Raw genomic sequence first — 27,128 nt, forward strand, 5'->3', positions numbered from 1 at the left:
ATAATTGCTTGTGAGCATCCAATTATTGGTACTGATTGGCTTGTTAACCAATTAATTTCTGTGTGCAAATCGGCTACATGTGCTGATTTGCACATGGAACTTTAGCTGCCATTTATAGAATCTGGGGGATGAAGTATACATATGAAAACAACAACTTATCTTAAGCAGTACTGTAAACCATTGACAGATCATAGATGGTTTGCAGTACTTAAGATAAGTCGCTGTTTTCATATGTTTACTTCTTATTTTGACGTGATTTGAGATTTTTGAACTTCAGATGGATTATTTTTCTTGAAGTACAATTTTGTATATGTTGACACTCTAATAAGGATTTAAGGCTATTTGGACATTCTTTTGAGGTTTGAACAGTTTTCTAGGGCTGTTCTCTGCTGTAGCCCTATGACCCTTGTTCATTAATCCTCTTATACTGATGTTCTTCAAAAAAAGTTTTTACAAATATTTAAAAAGATGTTATAATTGACAATGAATAAAAAATAGGAATTACATATATATTTGCAAGGGTGTTTGATTTTTTTGGATGTGTGAGCAGGAGTTTTTATACCCTTTTTTTGTTGATAAAGGAAATATAGACCATCAATCTGTAGAAGTCCTGAGATGCAAACCTTTGTAATACTGATGGCATTAGATTCAATCTGTGAGCTCTTAACATGTTTTCCACATAGTGAGAAAAATCACTAATATCAGCCTTTACACTGACTTCTGTTCTCAGAAGGGGAGGAGGGTATTATTGTCGGATACAATTATATCCCCTACTGGAAACCTCTGGATTATCACTGCAGGAGAGAGAGGTTTATTTGAGACATAATCAATGTCAGGAAGAATACTAGTTGACTGGGGCTGAGTAAAATCAGCAGCTATGGATTTTTATCTATGGATTCCTATAGAAATTAATTTGATTTACTTTCCCTCATTGTCAATGCGAGGGCTTCCCAAACCTGTCTTGATGACCTCACAGTCAGTCTGGTTTACAATATATCTACAATGAATATGCATGAGATGCTTTTGCATGTACTGGGTCTCTAAAGTAAGCAAATGTACCTCCTGCAAATTCATTGTGGATATCCTGAAACACCTACTGGCTGCAAGATCAGCCAGACAGTTTGAGTCCAGTTTACTTTGTTAACACTAGCCCACTCCTCAAGTCACTTCACTGGCTCCATGTCCGCTTCCGCATACAGTTCAAACTTCTCATACTGACCTTTAAATGTATCTATTCTGATGCCCCCCATTACCTCTCCACTCTCATCTCTCCCTACATTCCTCCCCGTGAACTCCGCTCACTGGACAAATCTCTCTTGTTGTCCCCCTTCTCCTCCACTGCTAACTCCAGACTACGTTCCTTTTCCCTCGCGGCACCTTATGCCTGGAATAGACTTCCTGAGCCTGTACGTCTAGCTCCATCTCTACCTGTTTTCAAATCTATGCTGAAAACCCACCTTTTCACCACTGCTTTTGGCTCCTAGCCTCTGCTCAATTGCCCTCCCCTTGTTCCTTCTTACCCAGTACTTCCCTCACCCTTAATTGTCTTGTCTGTCTGCATTTTTAGATTGTAAGCTCTGTTGAGCAGGGATTGTCTCTATGTGTCAGGTGTTCAGAACTGCTTGCGTCTGGTAGCGCTATACAAATGTTATTAATAATAATAATTAACTCTTTCATCACTCACCAAGTATTCAATGGGATATATAGGGGTAAATTCTCAGAAAGTCACCAAAATTTAGGCACTGGGATGATGCATGCTAACCCCCTGATTCTATAAAAGTTGCCAAAAATTGCACACACAAATTTAGGTGCACCCCTGATTTGCACGTGCAATTTAATGGAATAACGAGTCAATTAGTGCCAATAATTGGCTTTTTAACAAGCAATTATTGGCACTAATTTGATTAACGTGTAAATTTAGGTGAAGAACCCACATCTAAAATGTACGCACGGCTCGAAAAAGGAGACATGGAAATGGGAGGGTCATGAGCATTTTAGGGTGGAATGGGGGCATGATCTTGAGTTATGCATGTAATTATAGACTATGGTGTGCTCCACATGTAAATTTAGGCATGGGCATTTGTACTACATTTTTGTGGGTGCAAATGGTGGCACCTAAATTTACACATGACCTCTACGCTTATGCGCTATTCTATAAACCATGTCAAATTTTAGGCACAGCTTATAGAATACTGCTTAAGCAGGTTTTTTTGCACCGATTATTAGACACCATTTATAGAACCTAGCCATAGGTGTACAACTGCCATTATAGAATACTAACAAAAGTCTTCATTTACCTGCCTCACTTTAGGTGCATGCACTTATGCCAGTTCAATTGCTGGCATACATGCTCACACCACTGTTCATTCATTCATTTAAGTATTTATATACTACTTAGACCTAATAGTTTACAGTTTTAATTTTATAGGTATTGGGTCTGTCCCTAGTGAACTCACAATCTTACATTGTATTACTATTGTACCTGGGGCAACAGAGGGTTAAGTGACTTGCCCAGGGTCACACAGAGCTGAAGTTGATCTCAACCCACTGCTGACCATCAGACAGCAACAGGAATCGAACCCAGTTCCCCAGGTCCACAACCTGGTACACTAACCATTAGGCCACTCCTCCACTGTATGCAGTTAGGCAAATATATGCTAGCATTCTATAACCCATGTATTACACGCACAAGTTATTGAATACTAGGGGTTACATGCCTAACTGCCAACAGATAGACATGAGCACACCAGCCTTTGATATGGAGTAAGAGCTCATGCCTAAACTTAGATACAAAACTGCAAATTTACATGTATTCTATAATGGCAGTTCCATGTGGAATTGCCATCATCATATTGCATACATTTCAACACCATTTACTGTATAGAAGTATGTGTCACCTTGTCAGCAACATCTGCGTGTGTATTTATTTTTTATTTTATTTTTGTTACATTTGTACCCCGCGCTTTCCCACTCATGGCAGGCTCAATGCGGCTTACATGTTCAACTGTGTAATTTGATAAAAGCCCTTTCCTGCATGTAATTTGGAAAACACTTTATAAAATTACCTCATACATATACAACAATATAATAATATCAAATGGTACCAACAAGATACAAAGTAACAACATCATTCTTACAAAAACAATATAATTACAGTAGGCCATCCTGTTTAGGCCCCTAAAATGCACAACAAAAGGGGTCCACTAGTCCATTTTAAATAAAATAATCATAGATAAAACTGCAACCACCTCACTAATTTAACTTGGTTATATTTTCAGAGCAGTTTTAATCATAAGTAAGCCAGAGATCACCCAAATGTCCCTTGGGATGAATTGCCAAAGAGAAACTCTCTTGCTACTAAAATGGTCAATGGGCTTCATCATAAAGCATATGAGGACAGACTTAAGATCTCAATATGTATACTTTGGAACAAAGGTGGGAGGGGGAGATATGATGGAGATGTTCAAATACCTACTGGGCACGAGTCTCTTTCAATTGAAAGGAACCTCTGGAATGAGGGGGCATAGGAAGATGGTGAAAGGGGAAAGACTCAGAAATAACCTGAGGAAATACTTCTTCACAGAAAGGGTGGTGAATTCATGGAATGGCCTCCTGGTGGAAGTGGAGAAGACGATTACTATCAGAATTGAAGAAAGATTGGGACAAGTACATGGGACCTGTAACGGAGTGAAAGGAAGAGTAGATGGCATGGATAGGCACTGGATAGGCCTTATGGTCTTTATTTGCTTTTTGTTTTTCTATGTAATTCTGGTTTCTCTAATATATTAATTTCACACTCCATACACAGATGCTCTTTATTTTGCAAGTGTTAAATTAACTTAATTGTCCATAATTTTCATGGTGGGGGTAATATACAAATCAGTACAAAATAAACAACTATAGATTTCCTAACATAGTGGACACAACTGCCCTTGACCTCAGCAGTGATTCTTTTCACACACAGACACAGCCCAGTGATTCACTGAACTTGTCATCGGTCCAACAATATTTTAAAATAATTTTTAATCCTTTATAAAACGTATTATACATTTTAAATATATATTTTTAAAAAGCTACTTAGCTTTATCAGCAGGGTGTCTTATTGCTGAAGGGTCCTTTTACTAACCGGCAGTAAGCACTAACATGTGCTTACTGTTGGGAAATTTCACTGCCATGGGATGCACTCAGGATTCCCGCAGTAGTTTTGGCATCTGTGCATGCTTCCCACATGCTAAAAAAATACTTTGTATTTTTTAGTGCTGGGGGCATGTTTGGGGAGCAGAGAGTAGGCATGCCCAGGGCTAATTAGTTAGCGCAGCTACATTGCTATGTACCAACCAATTTGCTCAAGGTTAGTGTAAGTAGGTGTCAGTAAGAGCTCCTATGCTTATGACTACAAGTTAATTGGGAAATTAGCATGTGGCCATTAATTGAAGAAATGAAAAATTGGCCATCTTACAGCCATGCGTAAGTGGCCTCAGCACACTGGGAAACCCACACTCTAGTCATAGCACAGACCACCTTCTAGCACAGCTTAGTAAAAGAGCCCCAGAGTGAGTTAGGATTCTGAGAACTCTGCTCTCTTTAATTTTTATTCATCTTTACTGGGGGGGTGGGGTTGTGGATTATTGGGAGCGATACTCTGACACTCTTTGGGACATCTTATAGCAGTTTTTGCTAAGATTTTCCAGATTTTGATCTGTTATCCTTCATAAGTATTTGAGTATTTTTAAAACCATTTTGCCTCTAAGACTTTTTGCAAACACTTTTGAGAGACATCCAGTTGCATATGCTGCTTGATAAAAATTACCCTGTGCACAAACACATTATATATATATTTCTCCTTTTCAGTTTGATTTCTTTTATTGGTGTTCAATACAGAAATACCATTTTTTGTGTACAGGGTCCTCAGCTCTGGAATTCCCTCCCTGTACCCCTCCATCTGCAGACATCTCTTGATAAATTTAAGATCTCAAAACTCACCTATTCAGAGTTGTGTATCATTAGTGCCCTTTAGCATAGTCCTATGAGCTTCTGAGAAGAGCCCTAGAAATATCTGTAGCCCTCCTTTTGTTCTCCTCCTCCATCCTATTTAATTTTGTAGTTCTACCCTTTATCCTTTATCTACCATGTTTCTTCCCTCTACTTGAATTTCTGTCTTTCCTCCTATTTTTAGATTGTAAGCAGTCCTGAAGTCATTCCATAGAGTGGGATAGTAAGACAAATAAACTTGGAAACTTGATAACTCTCTAAGCTATAGATAAAAAACAGAAAAAGCCGTTTTAATACTTTGGAAACATCTGTCACAATTATGAATAGTTCTTTGTTATTAAAATGAAAATAAAGGTGTCCACTAACCTATTGGAGATCCTTGCTTGGACTGTGATTCTAACTGGGATCCATTTGTCTTCATCGATAGAGTCTTTGTACCCTGTTGTCTCTCCAGCTCCCCTGTATGGCGTGAGAAGGACATTGAGAAATAATACAAAATAAATCAAATGGGAACAGAGAAACAAATGCGAAACACAAAAAGATAAGGAAATAGCAAAACAAAGACAAGAAAAAGGAAGGGAGAATGATAGATAAATGAGGGGGAAAAGGCAAATAGGTAGAAAGAAAAGATAGCAGGTTACAAGCAACATTACAGATGTAAAAACATAAGAACTGTCATATCTGGTCAGACCAAAGTTCCATTTAGTCCAGTATCCTGCTTCCAACAGTGTCCAATCCAGGTCACAAGTACCTGACAGAATCCCTAAAACTAACTAGATTACATGCTGCTTACTCCCAGGGATAAGCTGTGGATTTCTCAAAGTCTCTTTCTCAGTCACACACATCCGTTCTCTCATGCTGCACTCACACAATAGCAGGCTTCATGTGTAACACAGCACTGAAATTGTCCTGATCTACGTAGACCCTGAACTGATGGCTGGGCATCTCTATCTTTTTGTACAATCTCTCATCTTTCTGTACTATGTCATTTTACATTTCAGCAGGTGCTACAGTCTGCTTTCATACTATTTGCACATATAGACCTCCGGAAAGAAATGTGTTGCTGCTGGATTTTAGCAAAGGCTTTTCTGTAGTGAAAACTTCCAGTAGGTGCATTGGTGCTGGAAATGCCCTGAAGTCTTTGTAGTTTGTTTAAGCAGGTCAACAGACACATCATTTCAGTAGGTCTTTTAAGCAGTTTTTCCACAACCCTATCCTTGAGAAACATCCAAACAATCCTGTTTTCAGGATCATCACAATGAATATACATAAGATAAATGCACATATATTGGAGGCCCATTGTATGGAAATCCATCTCATGCATAATCATTGTGGTGATCCTAAAACCCTGAGGGCTCCTTTTACAAAGCCGCAGTACAGATTTCCGATGCGGTAAATGCGACAAAGCCCATTCAATTACTATGGGCTTCATCGCATTTGCTGAGTGAGAATCAGAACCATGGCTTTGTAAAAGGAGCCCTGACTGTCTAGGAAAGGACTGAGAAGCACTGTTCTTAAAGATGTCACTATTGTCACAGACTTAAAGCCATCAGGTCACAAAAAAACTCTGTACAAGACTCCTTAAGCAGTTTGGAAGGAATTCAATAAATGTCACTGAAAATTTGGTGCAAAAAAACTTGAACATTCGGCACGAATCCCGCACCTAACTTTTGGATGCCATACTTATGCCTGCTAAAGACAAGTGAAAACGCCAGCAACCAACTGTCAGCTATCGTTGTCTAGGGTTGGTCCCGGGGTCCACTTCACAGAGGCAGTGGGTTCCCAAAGAATACGCAATCCACACGGATTTGGATATATAAAGTATATTCTATTTGCATATATGTATTGGCTCACAGCACTTAGTACAGGAAAAAGGGTACAAGCTGTCTTGGGGTGTGTATTTAGAGGGAGGGAGAAAGAAAGGATAGGGTGTTTGTTCATAGGAAGAAAGAAACCTTGGACTAGGGCTGTCTGAGAAGGGGGGGAGCAGAGCCAGGTGCTCTGGTGGCTAAAGATGGAGGTGTGCAGAGAAAGAAGAAGAAACAAAGACAGCCCAGCAGAGTCCCGTGCCCTCTGCTGCAGGGAGAAAGAAAGAGGGAGACCTAGTGCCCTGGACACAGAGAAGTGCCCGGGGACAGAGAAAGGGGGGGCAGTAGACCCCAAGCTGAGCTCTGTGCTCTGCTGCACAGAGAAAGACAGAGAGAGTGGGAGAGCCCTAGTGAGCTCTGCTTTATAAGAACTGAGAGGGAACAGGAGCAGAGAGAGATCAAAAACTTCTCTTTCCCAGTTATTTCCTTTACAGAACTCCAGATACTTTCTGAAGTCAGGAAAGGTGACAACTTTGACAGGTTGTCCTGGAGCCACACTGTCTAGCTTTGGTTGCTCTGAAGCCCTGCTCCCAGATGGAACAAAAGGTATGTTAACCAAGAGTAATTGAGAAACCAAAGGGCTATCAGGCCTCTCTGAGCACCATTTGGCCCATTTCATCCTCAATGGTTCCTGCAGGAGAGGGGGGAGAGTTTATCAGAGGTCAGAAGGTGGTTTAATATTGTCAAACTGATTTCATATTAATATAAGTATGTCCAGCAATAATTTTGACCTCCTGCAATCCTGACACCAACTTAGGCATGCTTCAGGCAAATTTTGTAAATATGCACGCAACATTTTGAACACCCCCGACATACCGTTGGCCATGCCCCCTTTTCAGATACATGTGACTGAAGTTAGGTGCCATGCTTTATAGAATAGCGCACAGCGAGATGTGCATTCAAATATTTAAGACTGCCAATTAGCATCAATAAATGGCTGTTAGCACCCAATTGTTGATGTTTCCAAGCTCATTAGTCCAATGCAAGCACAAAGTTGTAGCTATGGCCATGGAGGGTTAGGTGATTTGCCTAAGGTCACAAGAAACCATAGAGGGATTTGAACGTGGCTCCCCTGGTTGTCAGCTTGCTGCTCTAACCATTAGGGTATTCCTCCTACTGAGGAAATATTATGATTGTGAATAATGCATCACACTCCATGAGACACAACTTCAACTTACATTTTGAAATTGCTTAGACCTGTGTGAACATTAAAGTTTGTTTACAGCCTTAATTAGAATTAGCATAGGATAACTGTACGTTTTCTCTGGAGTATTATAGAAAAAGCAATCATACAAAATAAGGGAGATAATGTGTAAGACTGTTTGGAATGCGGTTAGAAATAGTAAGACAGAACTAGGGCAAAGGGTATATTGAATCCTTCACCTATCTAAATAGGAACAGAATTTTATTAGCTTCCAGCTACTTCTTTGATTCTGGGCACTACATGCTGGGTTTTTTGTTTGTTGTCGTTGTTTTGTTTCTTGTGTGTGTCTGATGAATAAATGTTTTTCTACATGTTGTAGATCTCCCATTATTTTACTTTTAGGTTGCTGAATTCTCATATCATGCACTTCTTGAAGTTTCTTACTAAATTCTGTTTTCTAATACCCTAAAAACCTGACTGGCTAGATGTGCCACCAGGAAAGGATTGAGAAGCACTGCTTTAAATAATGTCACAGCTTCTAAGTCATCAGATCAAATCAACTCTGTGCAAGACCTCGTACCTCATCACCTACTGAGGAAAAATTGTGATTATGAAGTCTTTTTAATAATGTATCACACTCATAAGAACATAAGAATAACCATACTGGGTCAGATCAATGGTCCATCTGGCCCAGTATCCTGCTTCCAACAGTGGCCAATCCAGGTCACAAATACCTGGCAGAAACCCACATAGTAGCAACAATCCATGCTACCAATCCCAGGGTAAGCAGTGGCTTCCCCATGTCTATCTCAATAGCAGACTAGGGACCTTTCCTCCAGGAACTTGTCCAAATCTTTTTTAAACCTGGATATGCTAACCGCTGTTACCACATCTTCCGACAACAAGTTCCAGATCTTAACTCTTCATTGAGTGAAAAAATATTTCCTCCTATTTGTTTTAAAAGTATTTCCATGTAACTTCATTGACTGTCCACTAGTCTTTGTACTTTTTGAAAGAGTAAAAAATCGATTCACTTCTACTCGCTATACACCACTCAGGATTTTATAGACCTTAATCATATCTCCCCTTCAACTGTCTCTTTTCCACGCTGAAGAATAATCCAAATCATAGTTATTTGATGCTAGGTTCTACCCTTGGAGTCGGCACCCAAGAAAAAGATCTAGGTGTCATTGTGGACAATAAACTTAAATCTTCTGCCAAGTGTGTGGCAGCAGCCAAAAAAGCAAACAGGATGCTAGGATTTATTAGGAAAGGGATAGAAATATTATAATTCATTTGTATCACTCCATGGTGCAACCACATCTTGAATATTGTGTGCAATTCTTGATATAGCGGAATTATTTCTAATTTAATTTCTGATTCAAATAAGGGTGACCACAATGAGTAAGGGGATGGAGTAAGGGGATGGAACTCCTCTCATATGAGGAAAGGTTTAAGAGATTACGACTCTTCAGCTTGGAAAAGAGATGGCTGAGGGAGGCTATGATAAAGGTCTACAAAATTTGGAGTGGTGTAGAATGGGTAAACATAAATCCATTTTTTGCTCTTTCAAAAGGTACAAAGACTGGGGAATTCTTAAGGAAGTTACAAGGTACTACTTTTAAAACAAATGGGAGGAAATATTTTTTCACATAACAAATAGTTAAGTTCTGGAACTTGTTGTCAGAGGGTGTGGTATCAATAGTTAGTGTATCTGGGATTAAAAAATAGTTTGGACACATTCCTGAAGAAAAAGTTTATAGACTACTATTGAGACAGATGTGGAGAAAGCCACTGCTTGTCTCTAGGATCACTAGCATGAATTTTGCTACTATTTAGGATTCTATCAGGTGCTTGTGACCTGAACTGGCCACTATTGGAAGCAGAATACTGGGTTAGATGGACCATTGTTCTGACCCGGTATGGCTATTCTTATGTTCTTATGTTTGACCCAAGTTTCAAAGGGAGACTCAAAGGGTATTGGAGATGTACAAGAAAATCCAGGGAGGATTTTTCAATATTTCGCTTGCAAGATTAATTGGCAAGAACTAGCTTTTAGAGTATAATGGCAATAAAAAACACTAAAAGGTTTTGCCTCCTAATTCTGGGACCCTTTTACAAAGGCATGGTAGCCTCTACGCACATGCAGCACATGCCAAAATGAAACTATCACCAGGTTAGCGCACCCCTCTGGTAGTAATTTTGGATTTGGCATGTGCCCATACTGCCGGGACAAATTATTTTTAAATTTCCTACCACAAGCGGCATTTCTGGTGTTAAACGGCAGTTGGCACATGCCTACTGGTCACCACATGTGTAGCACGGTGAGCATTAACCACTAGATCAATAGGAGGTGTTAAGGGCTCAGGACGTAAATCAGTGCACGCTGTTTTCAGTTTTACCATAGGCCCTTTTACCAGTCCATTGAAAAAAAGCCTTTTTCCCAGATACAGTAAAAACTGGCCAGGCGCGCGCCACAAGCACGCACCCACACTACCGCAGGCCACGTTTTGCTGCGGCTTAGTAAAAGGTCCCTTCTATATATAGTGCTCAAACTTGTGCACACAAATTTGGGAGTGCACCCAAATTGAGCACGCAAATTAATTGCGTAGTGAGCCAATTAGAACATAATTCAGCACTAACAATCAGTTATTGATGTTAATTGGCAATAATTGGAATTTATATACATATCTTTACAGTCTCTATTCTATAATGATGTGCACGTACATTTTTTCACATGGATCCAATAAGAGGGAATGGCTAAGGGAGGGGCATGGGTGGGTCAAGGGCATTTCTAGGATTTGTATTCAGTGTTATAGACTTTGGGGGATCTGCACCTAATAGGTGCAGGGATTTACACCAGGGTTCAGTTGGTGTAAATCCTCATGCACAAAACTGGATGCAGATCCTGGCGCTAAATGTTATTCTCTAAATAACACCCAACTTTGAGCACCATTCATAGAATAGAGCTTAGTGTGCTTTTTTTTGGCACCCAAATTTGGGCACCATTTACAGAATTGAGTCCTTAGTGTACACTTGTAAAACAGTAAAATCCAAATCAAAAGAAAAATAGTGAATATGAAATGAAAAAACACACTAACAAGGCAAAAAAGAAACAAACAAGCAATGCTTCCCAAACACCTAAAATAGTCACTACATAATTTTAATACAAAATGCGTAAAAGTACTTGGAACTTATTTATTGTACTGGATTTAGGTGTGATAAATGAATGATATAACAAATGTAGTACCTAGTGGAAAAATGTATTCAAAGGAATGGTCAAAATATCAGTGAAAGTTGAGCTATCGCACTTTAATATCTAACCCCTCATGATCAAAAACAGATACCTCAAGGTAGCAAGCACACATATATAGATACCTTCACCAATCAGGTTCACATCTATGCAATTTTAAATATGTGCACATTCTTACAATATAGATTCATGGGAAACATGCACTTAAATATTACAGATACATAAAGACACAAGGAAATGCATAAGATAAAATGTATAAATGTATAACACATTTCTCAGAAAAAGATATATTTCAGACATGCAAAATTATATACAGGAGAACACAAACTCTCAATGGAAGCAGGTACCCATAACATAATACTTGCATGCACACACATGATGGGTAGAAAGAAATGTGGATTCACAGAATAATCCCGGAAAAATTAGCACATTCTTACACTTGGAATTACCCATGCATGAGTACTTGTAATGTATATATGCCCATTCAGAAACATGCATGCACCAAAACATATTATTATAGCATGCACCAGCCAGCCCTTCATTACTACTACTACTATTTAACATTTCTAGAGCACTACCAGGGTTACGCAGTGCTGTACAAATAACAAAGAAGGACAGTCCCTGCTCAAAGGAGCTTACAATCTAAAGGACAAAGAGTACAGTCAATCAAAAAGTTGGGGCAGTCTAGATTTCTTGGGTAGAGGTACAATGGTTAGGTGCCGAAAGGACAAAGAGTACAGTCAATCAAAAATTGGCGCAGTCTAGATTTCTTAGGTAGAGGTACAATGGTTAGGTGCCGAAAGCGGCATTGAAGAGGTGGGCTTTGAGCAATGATTTGAAGATGGATAGGGAGGGGGCTTGGCGTATGGGCTCAGGGAGTTTATTCCAGGCATAGGGTGAGGCGAGGCAGAAAGGGCGGAGCCTGGAGTTGGCGGTGGTGGAGAAGGGTACTGAGAGGAGGGATTTGTCCTGTGATTGGAGGTTACGGGTAGGAGCGTAAGGGGAGATGAGGGTGCAGAGGTACTGAGGGGCAGCAGATTGAGTGCATTTGTAGGTTAGTAGGAGAAGCTTCAATTGTATACGGTACCTGATTAGAAGCCAGTGAAGTGATTTGAGGAGTGGGGTGATATGAGCATAACGGTCTTGGCGGAAGATGAGACGCGCAGCAGAGTTCTGAATGGATTGAAGGGGGGATAGATGGTTAAGTGGGAGGCCAGTGAGGAGTAGGTTGCAGTAGTCAAGGCGAGAGGTAATGAGAGAGTGGATGAGAGTTCGGGTGGTGTGTTCAGCGAGGAAAGAGCAAATTTTGCTGATGTTAAAGAGAAAGAAGCGACAGGTCTTGGCTGTCTGCTGGATATGGGCAGAGAAGGAGAGGGAGGAGTCAAAGATGACTCCGAGGTTGCGGGCAGATGAGACGGAGAGGATGAGGGTGTTATCGACTGAGATAGAGAGTGGAAGGAGAGGAGAAGTGGATTTGGGTGGAAAGACAATGAGCTCGGTCTTGGCCATGTTCAGTTTCAGGTGGCGGTTGGACATCCAGGCAGCAATGTTGGATAAGCAGGCCGATTCTTTGGCCTGGGTTTCCGCAGTGATGTTTGGTGTGGAGAGATAAAGCTGGGTGTCGTCAGCATAAAGATGATATTGGAAACCATGAGATGAGATTAGCGAGCCCAGGGAAGAGGTGTAGATAGAAAAAAGAAGGGGTCCAAGGACTGATCCCTGAGGAACCCCAACAGCGAACGGGATGGGGGTGGAGGAAGATCCATGGGAGTGTACTCTGAAGGTACGATGGGAGAGATGAGAGGAGAACCAGGAGAGGACAGAGCCCTGGAACCCAAATGAGTGTAGTGTAGCAAGAAGTAGTTTATGATTGACAGTTCAAAAGCGGACATCTGGGTCTTACATTCAATGCGAATCTGCTCCATCTCCATTACTTCAGATATGGATTCCTTCAGGTCCTCCACAAACTTCTGCAGCTCCTCAGAACCCAATGCACAGAAATGCAGGACCTGTTTCTTCTCTGATCCCGAAACTGGGATTACTAACGTGATGCCATGAGGATAATCTGTGGACCACAGTCACACACACATATCAATAGACTGACAAAGGCAAATAATCATAAACTTCCATTATGTAGCTTTCCACTATTCCAGAACCTGTGGGATAGCTGTGTCCAACAACCAGTAGGTGGAGATAGAGGTAAGAGTTGTGGAGACTGTGAGCTTGGAGGGAGCAGCTGGCAGTGATAAGTTTGACTAAAGTTTGACTTAGAACCACTTGGAGGGCTGCAAGTTCTACTTGGTGCAAGGGAAGGATCCTGACTCACCACTTGGAACACATTGTGATGCACTGGTGACAGTCTAGGTGAATGGCAACTCCCATGAAGGCAGTTAAGCAGTATTCCCACTGTGGGACCCACCGGCCAGTGTTGGGAAGCTGGAAATCTGGAGGGACACAGAGGAAATGGTTGGCGGCGGCACATTTTCAGATTCGGCGCAGCATCCGAATATCCTGGGGTGTTTGGGCTCTCCAGCAGGACCAATATGTAGTTTGATGTAGGAGAGCACAGGAATGAGTGCCATTTTGTTGGGGCCAACTGGCAGTGAGGAGCAGCCTCTAGCTGATCACATGTGGAACATAGCCGCTATTTTACAACCTCAGGGCCCGACAGAGCATTCTGCTGCATCAGGATCTTTGTTTTCTCCAGATTGCTCTTACACCAGGCTTATTTATTGAAGCAGGGACAGTCAGAGTTGGTGCAACATGCTTCAGTTTCTCACCCTGCTGCCCCTCAGGTTCCTAAGAGATCTCGTTTAGACCTCCTGGAGTCATCAGATGAGGCTATCTTTGCTTCTCCCTCCTTATCTGATGTGGGCTTGGTCTATTCAGAGGAGTCACTATTGAAGGAGCCGTTAGTGAAGGGGAAGCTCCCTTCTGAGAAGAATGATCCAAAAATACTGAGGTTGTTTCATAAGAAGGAGCTCAGTACTCTTATTTCTAAGGCACCAGTGGTGCTTTCCATTGAGCAGCCTTCTGCTTCAGCATCGGGAGTTCCATCTTCACCAATCTTAAGGGGGCTTAGAGGTCCTTCTACATCCAGACATTCAAGACCCGATTACAGCACAATGGGTCTAAATGAACATGAGACTGAGAGTGGGAAGAGCCATGGCTTGCCTCTACCTGTTAGTTCCAGAGGAGAAAGATAAATTGCACCTTCACAAGATGGGCTCCCTAGTTATAGCAGTAACTAAGAAGAACACCTTGCAGATGAAAGGGAGCATTGTCCTAAAAGACCTACAGGATAAGAGGCTAAAAGGCTTGTAGAAACAAGCCTTTGAAGTGGCCTCTTGGACCCCTCAAACGACAGTGCACAGCTCATTTGTGGCAAGCACATGCCTACAGTGGCATCAGCAGTCGGCAACACAAGATGGGCACCATAACGCCCAGCTGTAAGTGGGGTGGCCTACTTTGTGGATGCTATTTATGACATGTTACAGGTTACGTCCTGCTGCCAACTGTTTCCGCCATGTCCCACCAGATTCCCAGCTTGTATGCACTGCAATGCCCCAACAACAGCCAGTGGGACTCACAGTGGGAATACTGCTTAACCCACAGTGGAAACACTGCTTAACTGTCTCCATGGGAGTTGTCATTCAACCTGACTGTCACCAGTGCAACATAACATGTCCCAAGTGGTGAGTCAAGATCCCTCCCCTGCACCAAGTAGAACTTGCAGCCCTCCAAATAGTTGTGAGTCAACCTTTAGTCGCACATACCATAAAGATGTCACATTGGTAACTCTGGTTGCAATATTGGCCATAAGTCATGTCTAGTTAAACTGGTCATCAGTCTTCAGAGAACTATCTATTTTGATTGTACTGGTCTGGTCATCAGCAATATTTTTATTTATTTGTTACATTTGTACCCCACATTTTCCCACCTATTTGCAGGCTCAATGTGGCTTACATAGTACCGTAAAGGCGTTTGCCAAGTCGGTTGATAACAAATACAAGGTTATATAGTGGTTGAATGAGGTAGGTGTGAATCAGGCACCATGAGGGTCGAAAGGAATAAAGATTGTATATTGTCCAGTACGATAATTGGTTATGCTCTGTTGCACGCCAATCTTTCTTTCCTGCAGACAGAAAGTCCTCCTGTCAGTCAGCTAGAGTGCCCAATGCCTCAAGAGGTCCACAGTGATTCAAGCCTGGTCCACTCTTCCTCCAGTGGGAGGATGCCTTTAGGAGTTTCAGGAGGAGCGGGCCAAAATCACGTCAGACCAGTGTGTTATGGATATTTTTCTCAGTCAAGGCAAGCCCAAGGTCTGGGACTACATTCAGGTTCTGAAGTCAATGACGGCAGTGATGGAAGTGGTGCCATGGGCAAGGGCTCATATGCAGCCATTACAGGACATTCTCAGCTGCTGGTCTCCAGTGTCACAGAAGTGCAACCTTCATCTTCCTTGGATGCTGGTTGCTAGACAGAGTATGCAGTGGTGGTTGTCCCCCAGGAATTTGTCTGTTGGAGCTCCCTTTTCGATAACACAATGGAAAGTGGTGACAACAGACACCAACAAGTCAGGTTGGGGAGCTCATTACATGTTCCATATAGATAGAATAGGAGTCTCAGTGGTTAATAAATTGCTTGGCACTCAGGGCAGTGCAGAATGCCTTATGTGACAATTTGCTTCCTTTCTGGCAGGGACTCCGGTCTGAATTTTGTCCGAAAATGGGACGGTGGTGGCTTATATCAACAAACAAGGAGGCAGGAACCGCAGCTATCCAATGGTTGTGGAGGAGGCCTACCTCATAAGTTGGGTGGAGAAAAATATTCTCTGCTTGTTGTCAGCTCACATCATTGGGTCCTTGAATGTGGAGGCGGACTTTCTAAGCAGGCACTCCATGGGCACGAAAGAATGGGAACTATCCAGCCACAGTTTTCAGCTGATAGTGGACCGATGGTGTTCTCCACTTCTGGACTTAATGGCAATGAAAAGGAATGCCAAAATGCCCAAGATCTCCAGCTGTTCGAAAGAACTGGGCTCGATGGGGATTGATGCCCTACAGCAGCCCTGGCCAGTGACACATCTACTGTATGTCTTCCCTACTTGGTCTATGATAGGCAGCGTGTTGAAAAGTATCCCACTGCACCAGGGTCATGGAGGATCCATGTACCTTTGGTCTTATGGCTTGGCCATTGAAAAGACTCCAGAGAGACAAAAAGGTTATTCTGATTTGGTCATTGCTACCAATGGATCTTCTACATCCATGGCATATGCAAGGGTGTGGAGGACGTTCGAGAGCTGGTATTCTGAGCACAACTTTCTGTACTCAGATCATGCACATCCGAACATTTCTCCAGGCAGGTCTTCAGAAAGGATTGGCATTGGGTTCTCTAAAAGTACAGGTTGTGGCTTTGGCGTGGTTTTGGGAGCCAACTACAGAAAACATTTTTTGTGGCTCACCTGAATATCAATCAATTCTTATGGGGAGCAGGACGCTTGTAGCCTCACTTTCATACGCTGTGTCCAGAGTGGAACCTTAATTTAGTCCTTTTGGCTCTTCAGAAGCCTCCTTTGGAGCCACTCCGGAAGGCCTCCTTGAAAGATCTTACATTAAAGACAGTGTTCTTGGTGGCTGTTGTGTCAGCATATGGGGTTTCATAGCTTCAGGTTCTCTCTTATCAGGATCCCTCTCTTCACTTTTTGGAAGCGTGGATCTCCCTATACAAAGTTCCTTCCTTTATTCCAAAAGTGGTATCAGTATTTTATCTCAACCCATCTGTGGAGCTTCCAAGGAAGAAGAGACTCAGTATTCTTTCTTGAAGCTTCTAGATGCGCGTAGTCTTCATTAGATATCTGGAAGTCACATATGAGTTTTGCAAATCAGACAGAAGGTTTATTCTTTTTGGTAAATAGAAGCTTGGCCTTATGGCTTCCAAGCCCACAGTTGCTAGATGGCTGAAAGAGACTATCATGTCAACTTACTTGCTTGTGGGGAAGTAGGATCCTCAGGCCTCAGTGCTCATTCTACAAGGCATACAGTGATATCCTGTGTGGAGACTACCTTACTGTCTCCAGCGGATATTTGCAAGACAGCAATATGGTCGATTAGGCATACCTTTGCTAAGCACTACAGGGTGGATGTGGTAGCGCATATGGAAGCCAGTTTTGGGGCTGTGGTCCTCAGGATGGCTGCGCCAACTCTATGGGTTGTTTTGAACATAGTGAGAAGCTACATAATGGAAGGAGAAATTAGGTCTTACCAATTTTATTTTTATTAGTCCTTCCCACTATTCCAGTGGCCTGTCCAAGGTTTCTGAGATGTTTAGTCAGTGCAAAGTAATGGGTCAAATAATGACTGTCACTTTGCATGGTACTTCCTGCATATCTCTTGCTCTCAACAAGTTGTCCAGAGATGAGAGAAGTCCACACATTTGCTCATCTGATTAGTGTTAGGTTAGCGAGTTGTTTAAAGTTGTTGTGTTTATTCTGAGTTTCTCCTTACTGCTTGTCTATGTAAATACTGAGTAACTGGACTGGATGCTAAGAGACCTATGTCTCAGCTCAGTTTTCAGTTCTCTATCTTTACCTGCTGATTGATGGACACAATTATCCCACAGGTTTTGGAACAGTGGGAAGAACTAATGGAAAGAAAATTATCAGGTAAGACCTAATTTCTCCTTAAACACATAATAGTTGTTTCTGTGAACAAGTGATTACATTGTTCACTCACAGCACAGGCAGCAGTAATGCATATTTGTGTTATCACTGTTTTACAGAATACCAGCTAGAGACTTCCAAAACTGGAACATGACTGCATTACCCCTGCCATATCACAGAAAAGCAGCCTTATACCTCTGGCACTGAAATTCGACTGCAGTACCACTTCTACACTGTACTACATTCTCATGCAGTCAGACAAGATAACACTATAAGCTTCTGTTTTATGACTTTATTGCCAACATAGTATACCGGTCAGTTCCAGCTTTGTCACACTACCTGCCACAGAATGCAGGAAAATGAATGCCAAGTAATGTCACTAAATGTAGTAGCACAGCTTTTAATATTTTGTCTATATAACTTCAATTAACACATATTTGTTTTCAGCATCTTTATGGCAGAGAAGATGCAGATTCTTTTATGATATTTACTGAAATAAGCTTGCTTAAAGTTACTTTGATTAATTTTGTCTATCTAACATTTGCTATAGAAAGCAAGCCAGGAAGAGAGAATGATTAGACAAGAGAAGGAAGCAAAGAAATATCTCATCTTTGATTCATTTCTGCATCTTTCTTCCTTCACAGAGCTCTCTTTCTCTTCAGATCCCCTGAAAACTTTATGCTTGCTACTCAGGATCTAATCATTCCCTTAGACAACAAAAGTATCAATCTCTGTCCCTTTCAACTGAGAAAAGGGAGAGGTCAATATCTTATGTCCCTCAAGTAAGCTTCTGTAAATACATACCCTAAAGCATGAAACAATGATAACAGCTGATGAAAGCACCACCATCTGGTCCTTACTTAACCACTTTTATACCAGCTGGTTACCACCCTTTACCTAAATGAAATGAGGACGCTTTATCCAGAACAGGAGAATAAGTACCTACTGCACTTGGATTTGTAAAGGCAAGTAATTAAATCTAAATCCAAATCCAAATTTAAATAGTCAAAGGCAAAATGATAACACAGAGTTTGAGGACCGAAAAGACACCAAGGCTGGCCCAATCATTGGGGGAGGGGTATCAAAGAGCAGCTGAAGTCAAAGTAAAATAAGTTCTGACAACTACACAAATTCAAAAAATAATAGGAGGCACTTCTACAAGTAGGAAGGGTAAACAGTTTCCAAATAGCCCATTTACCCATATTATTCTGGGAGGAGTTGTGTTGGGGTAATCATGATTATTGCGGTGGAGGCAAGAGGATTAAAGGTTAAAGGTTAATTGGAGGGGGGGACAAGACTACTACTAAACATTTCTATAGCGCTACTAGATTTACGCAGCGCTGTACAAATGAGCACAAAGAGACAGTCCCTGCTCAACAGAGTTTACAATCTAAATTGGACAGATGAACAGACAGCTAGGGGTGGGGAAATTGCAGTGATGTTTTGCCTAGAGTGCCTAATCTCATTGCACCAGCCATGAAAAACATACAAACAATCCCATGCCTGGTTGACCTCACTAGTAATCTGTGAAGCATCAGGTTCTTCATGCTGAGTTACAATAGAAGCTTCAGTCTGAGCCTCCAATAACTGAACTTTCAAGTGGCAAATTTCCTCTGGTTACATCCAAGAAAAGTCTTATGTTTCCATCCTTAATGCAGACTTACATTCATTTTCGAAGAGGTGAAACTGCATCCCCAACAGGCCTACAGACTTACAGAATGTGTAGGTTGCAGAGTTTTTCTTCTTAGGGCAAAGTTTGAGGATCTGTCAAAGACACAGCAGTGACTAAGGGCACTGGATAAAGACAATCAATTGGTCAACAAAAACATAAAAGAATGCAAATGAACTCAAAAATGTTTATAGTTGAATTTTCCTTCCACATATATCTTTTAAAATTACAAGTCCTTCTCATAAAAGGTACAGAAGATGTTGCCAATTTCCCACCAACGCTATCAACCTTGCGATTTTACATTCCATTTGTTGGGATAATCATTTAACACATTTGCTGTTGTTTGACAGGACCCCTGAAGAAGGCCTGCATGTTGAAACACGGCCCGTGTTGGGTACATCTTTTCAGCATTTCCTGCCTATTGGATTTGAAGAATACATTTTTGTTATTGGCAGTCTCGGAACTTGTTTGTGAGGTGTTCCACTTTTTTGCTGCAATTTTTATTTAAGTTATTCATGCTTATTTTCTGTCTAAACTCCTGATAATCTATGCATATTTTAGAACCAGTATTCATGGTTTAGATGTTTATCAACTGGTGTTCAGCTGTTCATGTTTCATAAGTTTAGTTTTGTTTTGACTTGATATACCACCCTTCAGGTAAGTCAGAGTGAAAGGAACTCTAAATCCTGATTGTACAAAGCTAGGCATGAGCGACTAAATCTATATGGCTAGGGAGCAATGGCCTGAGTGTGTTTTGAGTGAGTCAATGGTGGACCCATAAAATAGAGGTTTATTCCCCATTTCAGAATCGGAATGAATGTCTATGTCCAAAAAAAATGGATGTCAGGAGTTAGACTTGCTACCCAAGACGTCCAGGTTTCAGAAGTGTGCTCCTATTGAGCAGCACTTCACTGAAGGAATTAGGGAAGGTCACCTCCTTAATCCCCCAGTGGCTCATGATCTCCCCCCTTCCCCCGAAAGTAAAACTGGCAAGGGACAAATGTTTAAGGTTCTAAAATGGCTAACATAACTGCTCATGTTTCAACACAAACATTTATGTTGCCAGTTCATTCAAGTGACTCCATGTGTTTTAGATGCTTCTTTTTCTAAAATGGATATTCCTGCCACATGTAGCCAGTGCATAAACGTCCATTTCTCCTAGAACAGGCTCTACATCGGCAGATCCTGTTCTAAGATACTAGCAGAACTTAAAACATCCAAACCTGGACATCACAATTTCCATTTGTAAATCCTGTCTAAAATGCTGCTCCACTACCCTTTGCTTACCTCCTGTACTGTCTATTAAGATGTTTTAATGTGTGTCTTGTTGGTATAAGTAGCATTCTGTGTTGGCATGTGTATTTGAATGGATTTTACAGTAATCAATTATTACCTTTATCCAGGTTATTTTTGCTGTACACTGCCTTGGGTGAATTTCTTCCAAAAAGCAATACATAAATATATATACATGCAAAACTCTGACCGATCTTGCCCTTCTTTTGAACATAATGGGACTGATACTCAGACTGGATATTCAATGCTGGGCCATTTCTAGTCACCAGCATTGAATATCCGGTTTATTTTTGGGCGGTTTAAAGATAACCGGCTAAGTTGATATTCAGATTTAGCCAGTTATCTTTAAACCAGCCAAAGATATCCCTCATTTTCATATGGCCAAATTAGGCTGCTAAACCGGCTTTAAAAATCATTGGATAGCCAGTTATATCGGGTGTTATAACCAGCTGTCTGCTAGCCACTAACCGAGGATATTCGGCAGGGGATAGCCAGTTATCCCCCACTGAATATTGGCAGATTGCCAGTTAAGTGCTATCTAACAGGTCAGCAGCCATTCTGGCCGGTTAAATAGCACTGAATATCAGGGGGATTATTTTGTAAAATGACTTCTTCAGATGTGTGCTACACCAAAAACGTATGCTTGTTTGGCGGTGCTCTGTGTATTTTAGAAAAGGCCTCACATTCACCAAGCCTTCTCTATAATACCACAGATTTTCAACACACACCGTCCGTTTTACTACCTTAGCATCCTAAACAAAGTTATTTTCCAAGTGTTAAAATCCACTGTACTCACCACTAGCAGGTCATTAAAGAGGAAAATCTCCCGCTGGTGTGCAGCCTGCTTCTGTACTTTGTTCACATCAGTCACTTCAAAAAGTCGACTACAGCAAACCAGGCGACGATGTGGTACTGACAGAACCTACAAGACAGGAATCAGTGGAGGATGTATTCTTTAGCATTTTGCTGTGTTTATACACTCTACACCTAGCATCACTTTACATTAACATGGACCTAACTTTTCATTTTAAGGTGGGAGGGGATATAAAAAATAGGGGGAAAATCCCTGGGGAGTTGATGCCATAGACATCAACCATTTACTCAGAAAAGAGATTGGAGGCAGATTGGTAAAACAGGAACTTACTGACAGCACAGCTGGAGCATAACTACAGTTAGGCCTGGGAAGGCCTGAGCTGGTTCACATTCGGTTCAGGGCCTCTCACCAGAAGTGCAACCTTGGTGTAGTTGGTGGAGCTCCTCAAGTCCCAATAGCTGAAGACATTGAAAGACTGCCAGAACTACCCTCAGCAGTCAGTGGCAGCATTTCTGAGGTGCTGACACCATCACCCCATACATGCTCAGTTTTCACATATGCTCAGTTCATGCATGAGAACTGAGCATTAATGGGGTGCCAATGTCAGCTGATCAGGAATGCTGAGGCTGGCTGATAAGGTTAGGTGAGAGGAGTTCTGGTGGCCTTTGGATGTCTTCAGCTGGATGGGCTTGGGGATCCCCACCAGCTAAGATACTCAAATTTTAAGTTGAGCTGGGAGGGAGGCATGGAATGGGGATACATAGGGGTTACAAAGGAAATATGTCGTGCCCACTCATGTTACCATTGGCCCACTGAAATTTTACTATCTGGCTTCACTACTGTAACACATAAGTTATAACAGCACAACTTGGCTCAGATAGCTTTACCTAGAAACCTCAGTGGCATAGCAGATATGTACAATTCAAGTGTCTAATGACAGTGTGAATGAAGGTTCATGGAGTAAAATCCCGGCTCTGGTCTCAGTTGAGCTGGAAGCTCTTTATATTGTGGAATGAGTGGGCTTCAAAGGAAGGAATGCCAATGAAATATCTTTATAATAGGGATATATAACATGGGTTTGCTAACAACTGAATGAATTCAAAACCCAAATTAAACCTGTTTAAAATATACAAAATAAAACAAAGAGGAAACAGGATGTGGAACCGTAAGAAAAGAACATACAACGAGTTGACCTGAGAGGGCAAAAATGAGCAGGCTGACAGGAAAACTTACAGTCTTCATTCCTACTATCGATTTTTCCACCTTGGTGACATAGGTAACATGATCCTCATTGGACTTTAGCTCTTTCTGCTGGATCCTCTCGTAAATACCAACCACCATTTCCCTAGGGATATCAGCACCATCATCCACCCCTGCTGGGAGAAAGGGTAAAGAATGAGCTAGGCAACTACAAAGGAAGCCAAAGACAAGGCGTTTACAATATAGATAAAATTCTCTCTTAGGATGCCCAAACGGGAGATGAGGATGGCAAAGTTGATTCATAAGACATGAGCCCATTCTCACATCAGAGAATGATGGGACACCCCTTGTTCACTAACCCTTTCAAACACATACCAATCTATTCAATGTTGGGAATTAAAGCATCACTTATGAAGCTAATTTTTAAAACGTAGCTTTTAGTGAATGGCATACATTAAAACAAACATTTTAAAAAATCATAATTTCCATCACATATCAAAACCTATTGCTGCCAATGATACTACTTTTGACTACACCCTATAATGAGAGAACCAAAAAATTGCCTGCTACTACTGAGTTGTATTGAGATTGATTAAGCAGTTGGACGAAACGGTGGCCAATATTGGTTTCTGGCATTTGCAGACAGCTTGGATACTACTTCTCAAATGGACATTGAATTACAGTGAGCCAAGCAACTTTAAGCTAAGTAAAAGATTGAGGGGCCCTTTACAGAGCAGTGGTAAGCCCAACATGGGTTTACCGCTTGCTCTTCTGGGACTACCGCCAGCCCAATGTGGCCACCAGCAGTAGTCCTGCCCTGAGCGTGCGCCATTTCTGGGGAAAAAAGAAAAATCCCTGGAAATGGCTTGCATGGCGATAACTCGCCGGGTTAGCACTGGAGCCCTTATCACCACCCCAATAGGTGGCGGTAAGGGCTCCCCGCTGCATGGCCATGTGTGTCTGGGAGCTTTTTTACCCTCTGTGCTAAAAAAAGGCCCTAGTGCATGGAAAAACAGCCCCCGCTGCTAGCACAGGGCCCTTTTTCCTACAGCTTTGTAGAAAGGCCCCTGAGTGTATTTTCAAAACACTTGGACTTACAAAGTTACATAGTCAAGTGGATTACTTTACATAAGAGATTGCTAGTGTGACTAGAAAAATTGACAGCAAGTTTATTGGCAGTGGAAGGTATTTTTATGCTGATGATTAACTGTTGAGCCAATATATGACACAGGGCAGCTGAGAGGGGGGGCAGGGGGGCAAAATTCCTCGGGCAAGGGCCTCCGGGAGGGACCAGTGCTGGGGTCTCTCCCCTGCTCCCAGGCTGCCAGTGCCACAGTCCCCAGTCTCCACCTGCCTACCTTCAGCTCCGTCAACAGCTCCCTTCTGTCTGCCACCAGGCCCCCTGCATTAAAAAATCTCTACATCGATCTGCCACTTTCAAACAGACGCTAGGTGCTGCGCTTTCGAAGTAGAGATTTTTTTTCTTTAAATGCAGGGGGCTGGCGACGGAGCTGAGGCTAGGCAGGTGGAGACTGGGGACTGCAGCGCTGGTGGCCTGGGAGCAGGAGAGGGAGGTAACAGTGGTAGCGATTGGGGGGCGGGGCCCTGGGGGGCCCGGGGGCGACCTTGCCCAGGGCCCGGCTCAGTCTCTCGGCGGCCCTGATATGACATGCTAGCTTTAAAAGCAGAGATCCCTGAAGCTTAATGATAGTACTTTGCCAAAACAAAGACAAAAAACAAATAACAGTTTCCAGTCAAATTTAATATTTTAGTCTTTAATAAATCACTTTTGCCCAAAGACTGTTTCTTCTCTCTCCCCAAAGTGCTTCCTTTCTAAACAGGAATTGCAAAGGTGTAAGAAAGGAGTTGCAGTGAGCTTTGCAGCTGCTGCTCTTCAGTTAGTCTATTGCCTATTTCAAGTTTATTTTATAAAGACACATATATCCTCATTCTATCACTTGGTGCTTAATGTAAGGCATCAAGAACAGGCATCAGTAGCGCAGCTAGGTGGGGCACCAGGGGAGCGGCCACTCCCCCAAACGGAGTTCTGCCAGCGCCGGTGCCTATTTTTTTCTCGTTGTGTTTCATTAAAAATGTGTGCCGGTGGAAGTCCGCTTTTACGCCGCTTCTGGCAGGCATATGTTCTTGAATCATAGCACATACGTGTGTCAGAGGTGCCAATAATTGGCAGTTACATGCATAAATACTAAGCACCATTATATAACATATGTGCCAAAGTCACTTAGCATATAACTGCAAAGAGGGCGTGCACATGGACAGAGTATGGGCAGCCATGAGAATGTTGTCAAAGTGACCCATGCATAACTTATAGAATACTATAGGAGCCAACTTTTCAAAATTATTGGGGGTGCTAAGCCCAATGGAAATAACCCTTCCTTGGACACATACAAGGAATTTTCTCAATATTGGGGGTGCTTAAGCACCCACAGCACCCACAGAGTCGGCTCCTATGCTAATCAGTTGCACATGATGCATACATACCAACTGATATTCAGCACTATTTAACTGGCCAGGAATAGCTCCTGGATGATTAAATATCACTTAAGCCCCAAAATTCAGCAGGAGGTAGCCGGTTATCTCCACTAAATATTACCGCTTAGTGCTTGGGACTAGATTTTATATTTCACACCTAAAATATTGGCTCCAAAATAAAATATGCTTAGGCATATTCTATAAAGTACAGCTAAATTAGCAAATTTATAGAATAAGCCTAAATTTCCATGCAGTTTCTAGAATACGCCGAGCGCCTGTCAATGCGACTAAATTTAGTCGCGGGCAGTTACGCCAAGTAAACCTTGGTGTAAATGTTGATGCCTAAATTATGCATTGACTGGATGTATTCTATAACAATGTGCATAGATTTTAGAAACACCCACGACTCGCCCATTCCACACCCATGGCCATGCCCCCTTTTCAACTATGCCACTTAAAATGTATGCACATCATGTTATAGAATATGCTTAGGGCCCCTTTTACTATGCCACAATCAGGCTTATTTTTGAAAGTAATCACCGGCCATCTTCCGACACAAATCGGGAGATGGCCGGCGATCTCCTGAACCTGGCCAAATCGGTATAATCGAAAGCCGATTTTGGCTGGGTTCAACTGCTTTCCGTCGCGGAGCCAGCGAAACATCAAGGGGCGTGTCGGCAGGGTAGTGAAGGCGGGACGGAAGTGGGACAGAGGCATGCTCACGAGATGGCCAGCTTCGCCTGATAATGGAAAAAAAAAGCCAGGCTTGACGAGCATTTCACCGGCTTTACTTGGTCCCTATTTTTTCACGACCAAGCTTCAAAAAGGTGCCCGAACTGACCAGATGACCACCGGAGGGAATCGGGGATGACCACCCCTTACTCCCCCAGTGGTCACCAACCCTCTCTCACCCAAAAAAAAAAAAGAAAAAAAACTTTTTTGCCAGCCTGAAATGTCATACCCAGCTCCCTGACAGCAGTATGCAAGACCCTGGAGCAGTTTGTCGATGGGTGCAGTGCACTTCAGACAGGTGGACCCAGGCCCATCCCCCCCCACCTGTTCCACTTCTGGTGTTAAATAGGAGCCCTCCAAAACCCACTGTACCCACATGTAGGTGCCCCCCTTCACCCCTTAGGGCTATGGTAATGATGTAGAGTTGTGGGGAGTGGGTTTGGGGGGCAGGGGTTGGGGGGCTAAACAGACAAGGGAAGGGAGCTATGCACCTGGGAGTTATTTTTATTTTATTTTTTAATTTTTTAGAAGTGCCCCCTAGGGTGCCCGGTTGGTGTCCTGGCATGTCAGGGGGACCAGTGCACTACAAATGCTGGCTCCTCCCACGACCAAATGCCTTGGATTTCGCCGAGTTTGAGATCGCCGGCATTTTTTTCCATTATGGCCAAAAACCGAGGCCGGCCATCTCAACCCCAGCGAACTCTGACATTTGGCCGGGCTCAACCGTATTATCGAAGAAAAAGATGGCCGGCCATCTTTTTTGAAAATACGGTTGGCTCCGCCTGCTTGCGGTGCCAGCGCTGGAGATGGCTGGCCAGCTATTTCGCCGGCGCTTTTTGATTATGGCCCTCAATAGCGCCTACGCACGCCGAACACACACCAAATTGGAGTTACCAACTGGTTACTGCCTGGCTCTTGCGGTAATTTCAATTTTGGCGTGCGTCCACTACATGTATCTGAAAAATATTTTTTATTTTCTGGCATGCGTAATGGATGCACGCCAAGTGGC

At 42.3% G+C, this 27,128-nt stretch overlaps 1 protein-coding gene across 1 annotated transcript in view; it reads right to left on the bottom strand.

Moving 5' to 3' along the window:
• The window catches only part of IQSEC3 (IQ motif and Sec7 domain 3), a 192,972-nt gene that overhangs the window by 17,505 nt on the left and 148,339 nt on the right, over nucleotides 1-27,128 (bottom strand). Inside the window, exons 6-10 of the mRNA XM_030214368.1 lie at nucleotides 22,928-23,067; nucleotides 21,677-21,802; nucleotides 19,583-19,682; nucleotides 13,161-13,322; nucleotides 5,359-5,451 (exon numbers count right to left, since the gene is read on the bottom strand). Of these exons, the coding sequence (XP_030070228.1) occupies nucleotides 5,359-5,451; nucleotides 13,161-13,322; nucleotides 19,583-19,682; nucleotides 21,677-21,802; nucleotides 22,928-23,067 (621 nt within the window). The remainder of the gene's footprint in view (nucleotides 1-5,358; nucleotides 5,452-13,160; nucleotides 13,323-19,582; nucleotides 19,683-21,676; nucleotides 21,803-22,927; nucleotides 23,068-27,128) is intronic.

Source organism: Microcaecilia unicolor, chromosome 9 (assembly GCF_901765095.1).
Source record: "Microcaecilia unicolor chromosome 9, aMicUni1.1, whole genome shotgun sequence".
Classification (NCBI taxonomy): Eukaryota; Metazoa; Chordata; class Amphibia; order Gymnophiona; family Siphonopidae; genus Microcaecilia; species Microcaecilia unicolor.